The sequence below is a fragment of the Bos indicus x Bos taurus genome, chromosome 14, assembly GCF_003369695.1.
Source record: "Bos indicus x Bos taurus breed Angus x Brahman F1 hybrid chromosome 14, Bos_hybrid_MaternalHap_v2.0, whole genome shotgun sequence".
In the NCBI taxonomy this organism is placed as follows: domain Eukaryota; kingdom Metazoa; phylum Chordata; class Mammalia; order Artiodactyla; family Bovidae; genus Bos; species Bos indicus x Bos taurus.
Window position 1 is genome coordinate 64,129,333 of NC_040089.1, and position 8,809 is coordinate 64,138,141.

The following is an 8,809-nucleotide window of genomic DNA, read 5'->3' on the forward strand; positions in this document are numbered from 1 at the left end:
GAATCTGCATACTCTTCTCCATAGTAGCTGCATCAATTTACATTCCCACCAGCAGTGCAATAGGGTTCCCTTCTCTCCACACCCTCTCCAACATTCATTGTTTGTGGATTTTTTGATGATGGCCATTCTGATCAGTGTGAGGTGATACCTCACTATAGTTTTGATTTGCATTTCTCTAATAATGAGGGACGTTGAGCATCTTTTCATGTGTTTATTAGCCATCTGTACGTCGTCTTTGGAGAAATGTCAGTTTAGGTTTTCTGCCCACTTTTGATTGGGTGTTGTTTTTCTGACATTGAGCTCCATGAGCTGCTTGTATATTTTGAAGATTAATCCTTTGTCATTTGTCTCATTTGCTATTATTTTCTCCCTTTCTGAGACTTGTCTTTTCACCTTGTTAATATTTTCCTTTCCTGTGCAAAAGCTTTTAAGTTTAATCAGGTCCCCCTTGTTTATTTTTGTTTTTATTTCTATTGCTCTAGAAGGTGGTCATAGACAATCTTGCTGTGATTTATACCAAAGAGTGTTCTGCCTATGTTTTCCTCTAAGAGTTTTATAGTTTCTGGTCTTACATTGAGTGAATCTTTTTTGACAACTTTTTGTCAGCTTTATATTTATTTGCTTTCAAGTAAAGTGCTTGACACTTTGTTTGAACTCTCTATTGGTCCTTATGGCTCCAGATTACGATTGAAAAGCCATTAACAGAAAACACTGTGTGCCCACATGCACAGAATGCTCTGTTGGCCACTGTGGAGGGCAGCCTGCTGTGTTGGCAGGACAAGAGAAGAGCCGAATAGGAGAGAAGGAAACAGGATTTTGAGAATTTAGGTACAGGTCACAAAAAGAATGGGATTTCAAAAAAGGCAGAGAAAGATAGAAGAACTTGGACAATGTTACGAAAGGTAGTTCCAGAGATAGGGAATTAAAGTGCTAAGGGAAAAGTAAAACAGGAGGAGAGTAAGACAAGATTTAACACATACACAATTCAGTGATGTGAAAGTGACTTTAACATGAGTTGGAACAAATTAAATTTGGGCTCCTGTATGTAACTGAAGCTAAGATGGAGTGACTGACAGGGTCTCACGTATCTCCTCATTCCTCATCTAAAGGCAGTTTAGAACATAGTTCAGGAAGCCTGACAAGGTGATCAGTCATCTTTTCTCTTGGCGTCACGGCTCAACAGGTAAAGCCTCTAGGCCAGATTTAGTTGTACCAGCTTATAGTTTGGTTGACCACCATGTCATTTCAGGCTTCCAGATAATGCAAGGTAAGAAGTATAGTGAATTTACATAATCTCCTCCTAGATTTTTCAGGGGACTGGGGCCCTCATTAGCTACTGACTCAGTAGCAGATTGACCAGGACTTAGAATTAGGAGCATATGGTCCACTCAGACTTTGGGATCATTGTTTCTGTGAGTTCCAGATGAAATCCTCTCTGACTTTCATACTTCACCCTTAATTTGATTCCTGTGTGCGCATGATTCCTTTCCTCCTTCTTCATAGACTTGCTCATGTACTTCTTCGGGACCACTAATTCCACTCTCAAGTTTAGGATTATTTTGCTTGTGGTAAACACTTATTATTGTCCAAAGAAATTAAAGTGTTTTACTTCTAAAACGGTGCATGCTCCTCATGACTTATCACTGAAGGCTGGCAAGTACATAAAATAAGAAGTCAGCAGTGCACTGGCAAGCCCTTCTCTCACCTGTGTGCTCTGGATTGGCACACAGATTGCTGTAAGAAACTTAATAACATTGAGTTATCTGTTTTTTTTAAAGATCATATGCTTCCAAAATAACTTGAAATGTATTTTCATAATGACTTTGGGCTTCTTTACCATGAAAAATGTCCTAGATGTGCTCTTCCTGGTCTATTTTCAGGATCTTGCTTGGTATATTGTGTTACTAGCCAGTTTCTTGGCATCTCTGTATTAGAAATGTGTTTTATTTTGCCTCAGTTGTGATTCCTTATTAACTCAGAAGTGATTAGTCATTTGAGCAGTGCAGTGTAAAATATTTATTCCTGCTTCTTTCACATACATGCCATTGCACTTCAATATGAGGATTCATATTATTTACAGCATTAGGTAAAGCTTGTTCTTTAAAAATTAAATTATTAATACTTGTACTACCTAGTTGCCTGGTCTTACTCCTGCCCTTCAGTGTCATGATAGGAAGGTGTGGTTGAAGCTTAAACTAGAAAGCTTAAAAGCAGCATCATTGGTCATTAGGGAAAATGCAAATTGAAACCAGAGTGAAATACCGCTTCGTACCCAACAGAACGGCTGCAGTCAAAAAGATGGACAATAACAAGTACTGGCAATGATATAGGAAAATTTGAACCACCCTACATTGCTGGTGGGAATGTAAAGTAGCTGCTGTGGAAGATAGTCTGGCAACTCCTCAAAAAGTTACACAGAGTCACCATATGACCCAACAATTCCACTTTTTGGTATATACCCAAGAAAATTGAAAACACATGTTTACACAAAAACTTGTATGCAAATTTCACAGAAGCTTTACTTATAATAGCCAAAAGGTAAAAACCACCCAAAAGTCCATCATTGATGAATGGATAAGCAAAATGTCATCTATCCATTCAGTGAAGTATTATCCCACTATAAAAAGTAATGAAATACTGACATGTGCTGCAACACCAATGAGCTTTGAAAACATGCTCCATGAGAGAAGCCAGGCACAGAAGGCAGGAGTGGTTGCCAGGAGCAGGGGAAGGGACAAGGGCCGGTGGCTGCTGAAGGGCACAGGGTTCATTTATAGAGGCAAGATGACATTAGATAGTGGAGGTGGTTCTGCAGCTTTGTGAATTTTCTAAATAACACTAAATCATGTACTTTAGAAAGATGAATTTTATGGTATATGAATTACGTCAACTTAAAGTGAGGGGGAAGCTTAAAGGTGTTGGCTAGTACATGGCATTGTGGCATAGCTATGTGATGATTAGCCTTTTCTAGAACAGGAGATAAAGCAAGACTTTGAATGTATTTAGTATTTTCCTGTTCCCTTATAATTCCCTAAAACATAGCATAACTTCTTAAGGGCCTATAAATCAAGTTGATGAAAAATATTTCCCTACACCATTTAACCTAAGTTTAATTTAGTTCCTTTTTATGTTAGGTATGGGCTGACAGAGACGGTGTAGACGCAGTGTACAAAAAAATTAAACATTGTACACACAGACCATCATACTAGAATCACACATTTCCTAGATAGTGGAAAATATTTCATTGGATCAAGTCACAATAGACAGTTCTGAGTGTCAGAACTTCATGAGCTCTTAGAGAAGGCGTGACTGAAGTCTCATTTTATAGGTCCCCACCCCACCCCCACTATCCAAAAGTAGAATGTTCCTAGGGAACTTTTCCTTAAGTCGAGATGGCATAAAGTGAAGAACCTTAGGACTCATCTTACTAACAGACGCACAAAAGAAACTGAGATAAAACACAGGTGCTCCAAGCACCGTTCAGGGCTGGGCAGCTGGACACCGAGATGCTGTGAGGTTCCTGGGGAAGGAGCTGGGCGGGGCCAGTCTTGCTGCAAGACAAATGCTGAACACTGTTTTGCTTTATGCCTTTCTTCCTATAAAAGCAAAAATCCTCTTGGGATTTCTTTTAATTAGCAAATACAGGTAGTATAGTAGATGTTTCTTAAAAGTGAGGTGGCATAAAGTGAACTTTCAAAAAGTGGGGGATACCTGTATATCTAACACCTTTAAGTATGAGAGCATTTTGAATCAGGTGTAGTCAGTAAATTTCATGTAAGTCAAAATGAAGACATTATTAGAGCAGGAAGTACAAGCATTTAAAAATATGTAGTTCAGGGTCTCTGTGTATCAAGCTAACTCAGATGTTTTAAAAGCCTTTTTTTTAAACAGAGTAAGTGAAATATCTGTGGCTAAGAAGTTTGGGATTTGTGATAACTTTGTAGTCATATAAAACTTAAGTGCTTTGTGCCTCTCCACATGTGGTTATTTAATAAATAGAGAAGTGAGCCAAAAAAAAAAAAAAATTAACCTCTCCTGAACTTCTCAGAGTTCTAATCTTATCTTTGAACTTGCTAGAGTTTTCTTCAAATTTTTGTATTGTTATAAATTCCCATTGAAAATGTCTTCTCCTATTCAGAAGATAAACATTTTTTATCATATAAAAAAAGTTTGGATGGCAAACAGACTGGCCCTTTACAAAGTCATTTTCCTAGGATTGGAAAAGACACTAATGCCAGGAAAGGCTGAAAGGTCTGTGGTTAACAGTGTCGGTGAATAAAGTAAAATTGTAACTTACCAAAAAAACCTGTCAACTGTGCATGATGAACCAGACTCTTAAGATCTTGTTTTGTGCTGTTTCCATTGTTCTGTCCCAAGATGATCAGAAGAATATGAAAAGAAGTTTAGAAAGAAGAATAACAGCAATCACTAGTTGATACCTATGATGATGGTCATTGTGGCTTTAATCTAAATGATACCCTGTTATTGGTCCTGCATGTTGTGACATAATTGTGGGTGCTAATCTCTTGGAGCTTCGAACTCATCACAGTGCAGCCTCTCGAATACCAGTGTCAGATATACTCTATTTGTAGCAGTCATGTTCTCACTTACATAGTTTTTATGGTACTTGTACTACCTTATTTTCAACTAGACTCAGCCTTTATACAGAAGAGAAGTAAACTTATTTTGTGTTATTGTACAAGATAAAGCTAAAACTAGTGGGAGGAAGCTATTAAGAGGAATCACTAATGGCTAGCCCTGTCCAAGTGTACAACAGAGTAAGCATCCTTATTAGAGTATTTCAGTTTAAAGAAGGAATTCCTTCATTGGTCAGATTATTGAACTAAATTGATAAAAATCCACCTTTAAGATTCACACACTGTTCAAGACTTCTTCCCTGGTGGCTCAGAGGTTAAAGCATCTGCCTGCGATACAGGAGACCCGGATTTGATCCCTGGGTCTGGAAGATCCCCTGGAGAAGGAAATGGCAACCCACTCCAGTATTCTTGCCTTGAGAATCCCATGGAGGGACGAGCCTGGCAGACTACATCCACGGGGTCGCAGAGAGTCAGACTCGACTGAGCTACTTCACTTTCACTTTTAAGACTTCTGCTTCACTGTTGGGATGTTTTTGTTGTTGTTCAGTTGTGTCCAACTCTGCAACCCCATGGACTGTGGCATGCCAGCTTCCCTGTCCTTCACCATCTCCTGGAGTTTGCTCAGACTCATGTCCGTTGAGTTGATGATGCCATCTAACCATCTCATCCTCTGTTGCCCCCTTTTCCTGCAGCCCTCAATCTTGCTAGCATAAAGGTCTTTCCCAATGAATCAGCTCTTTGTATCAGATAGCCAAAGTATTGGAGCTTCTAACTTTGACTCTTCTAGATACTTAAACAAGGAACATAATCATTATTGTTTAGCAATTTATGGTTCAAGGTAAATTGTCCAAATACTTGAAGATATTTAAATTGGTACATAAATGGGTATTTAAATCGGTACATAAATGGGTTAGAATATATATGTCAGTTTTCTTCTTGTCAATGTATATTTTAAGGTTGGTCTTCTTAAACAATGCAGTTTCTGTGGTTTTTTGTTTTTGAAATGGGTGATGTGTTGTTTCATGCCCTTCTTTCTCTTTGCTTCTCTCACAGTGCCATGGAAAGCCATTCCCTCCTCAATCCCAACCTGCAGCAGGGTGAGGGGGTCCTGTCCAGCTTCCGCACCACATGGCAGGAGTTTGTAGAGGATCTGGGCTTCTGGAGGGTGCTGCTCTTGATCTTTGTCATCGCTCTGCTGTCTCTTGGCATCGCCTACTATGTAAGTGGGGTGCTGCCTTTTGTGGAAAACCAGCCTGAACTGGTTCATTAGAGGAGCTCACGGGAGAGGAGACAGATGCCAGTGTCCTGGCTTCCAGTGTTCGTTCTGTTTATCAAAATCTCTTAGTGCAGAGCAGTGAGGGCTGTACTTTTATTTCTTTTTGCATTTTTACACACTGTAATCCTTTTAGAAGAACAACCTGTCTGTTTGAACTAACTATATACTGTAGTCAAGGATGCTGTCCTAAAGCTACCTCCAGCTCAGCCTGACTTCTTAGGAAAGGCTCTGCATAGCCTTGTTTGATAACAATGTGGCATTGACTAATGAATGCGAGATAGAGGATGAGACTAGGAAATCCTTGCTACAGAAACCTTAGCCAACATAAGACCAACTAGAGTGAAATGTTTAAAGTTTGTTTCATATGATTAGTTGTGGTTGGTATTTTTGTTTTGTTTTTGTGTATTTTTTGCAAGAGCTGCTTTTTGCTATTTACTTTCTCTGGGGAATAGTAGGGTATGGGGAAATGAAACCTTCAGCTTAAAACCTGAAGCGCTTTTTTCAGATCTTGTAGCGCAAATCAGTATTGTTGGGATCTGTTTGGTTTATTTTCATATTTTCAAGGGATCTCTTTGGTTTATTTTAATATTTTCAAGTCTAGTCACAAACCAAACAGAACTTTTGAAAAGGAGCTATATTTTCCTCAAAAAAGATTGATTTGATCTTATATTTATTTGTTTTTAAGGTAAGTTTGATTTTTTTTTTGTAAGCTGCTTTGCTTGTTGTTAATATCTGTGAAAAATGAACTTGAGAATTTTCAATTGAGGAACTTTTAATTTCCCCCTAGTGTTTATTTCAAAGATATCCTATTCATCAAAAATACAGTTGGAAGACTTTTTCTACTCAGTAGTTAGCAGGAATAAATATTTCTGATGTTTAATGTCACTGTAATTCTGTAGTACCATTATTATGGTGAAAAATTCAGTTCTATAAGCTAGCTGTGTTGTCATGATTATATCATAGTTCATAATTTTTTCATTTTATGTGCAATCCTCTTTAGAGGCCCTGTTAGAATTGTCATAACAATCCCATCCATGTCAGTTGTTCCCTGATGGAAAGAATGGATGGAGCATTTCTGAGTTAACAGTGCTGAACAGTATTGTACCAGGTGTCTTTATCAATGGTAATATTATGTAAATTGAAATCTGGCCCCCAAACTGTATTTCAGCTTTCTGCAGTGTGTTTGAAGGCCTCTTGTTAATGATTCTGCTATGTTTATATCATATTATTGGGTTATTAAAAAAAAGATATGAAGACTTGATAATTATTCATTAGGTGTAGTCAGAAAATTGTGGTGAAAGAACTATTGGTTTTATTTTTTAGAACATAGTCCTCTAAGCTACTGCTAATTGAATTGTTGCTAGAATTAGAAATTATAATTTAGAATAGAATTGGTATTTCTGTGATTCCTTTTGCTTCTTAGTATTTTCTCTTCTGCGTTTTATATATCTAGGATTGAGGCATCTTCTTTCATGTGACTTTATCCTGTCTTAAAGAGCTGTTCTGAAGTTCCTGATTTACCTGACTGCCTCAGGGTCAGCTCATAGCCTCTTGCTTTTAGATTAGCTGCAAACAAAATTAATCATACTTGGTGTAAATACAGCAAAAAGCAGTGGACGTTAAAATGGAGAACACTTCAGATTAAAAGCTTTGGAATTAGCTTTGTATTTGTTTGTAACTCTAAACAGATGTGCAAAATTGGTTAACATATATGTAAATATATTGCATTTTTAAAGATTAATGTTTCCCTTTAAGTGATGATTTCTTTGTATTCTGTTCTCTGCATTCAGTATTCAATAATATTACCAATAAATATATTTATAATCTCTTAATCACAATCTATTTTCTTATTTATCATTGTTTTTCTTTTAATTTAAGATTTTTAAAAAATAGGTTCCAGTTGGCTGTTCAAAAAAGCAAAGAGCTTTTTTTGAAACCCCATGTAATATGTGTATCAAGTTTTATTTGTGTTTGCCTTATAAATGTTCTGACACTAATTTGGGTGAATTGCTTAGGGATTTAAGAGTGATAATGCTACTGTTGCTAAGTCACTTCAGTCATGTTCAACTCTGCAACTCCATGGACTGTAGCCCACCAGGCTCCTCTGTCAGTGGGATTCTCCAGGCAAGAATACTGGAGTGGGTTGCCACGCCCTTCCCAAGGGATCTTCCTGACCCAGGGAGCGAACCCACATCTCTTAGGTCTCCTGCATTGACAGGTGGGTTCTTTACCACTAGTGCCACCTGGGAAGCCCAAGAGTGATAATAACTACTATGATTAAGCACCTCCCAACTGTATAGGTCACTTTAAAGCCTCATCTCATTTAATCCTGAGACTTCCCTGGTGACTCAGATGATAAAGCATCTGCCTACAATGCTGGAGACCTGGGTTCAGTCCCTGGGTTGGGAAGATCCCCTGGAGAAGGAAATGGCAACCCACTCCAGTATTCTTGCCTGGAGAATCCCATGGACACAGTCCACAGGGTCACAAAGAGTTGGACCCAACTGAGCAACTTCACTATCATTTAATCCTTATGATCATCCTTATGTTCCATGTAAGATGAGGACACTGACACTGTGAGGGTTGAGTAATTGGTCAGTTACTTAAGGTCAGACAGGCAAAGAGCCTGGTGGGCTGCAGTCCATGGGGTCAAAAAGAGTCAGACACGACTGAGTGACTAAGCACAGCACTCTTTATTTTGTTCAAAACTTGACCAGGAACTTTACCTCTTCCTAAAAATCTTATTCTTGACAGCAGTGCTAGTGATGATAGTTGAGTCCCCCACATAACCCCTGTCAGTGGGCACTGATGACTTCATTGTTTCTTCTAGTATGCCTGTGCCTGGGCACTCACGTACTGAAATACGCACTTTGTTATCAATTACTTTCCCTTTATATTACATGATTTATACTAAGTCATTCTATTAATTTCAGCA

General features: G+C 38.3%; 1 protein-coding gene across 1 annotated transcript in view; it reads left to right on the forward strand.

Annotated features, from left to right (window-relative positions):
- Nucleotides 1-7,712, forward strand: part of ANKRD46 (ankyrin repeat domain 46) — a 41,272-nt gene extending 33,560 nt beyond the window's left edge. The window contains exon 5 of the mRNA XM_027561432.1: nt 5,652-7,712. Within this exon, the coding sequence (XP_027417233.1) occupies nt 5,652-5,868 (217 nt within the window). The 3' untranslated portion in view covers nt 5,869-7,712. The remainder of the gene's footprint in view (nt 1-5,651) is intronic.
- Nucleotides 7,713-8,809: the final 1,097 nt, after the last annotated feature.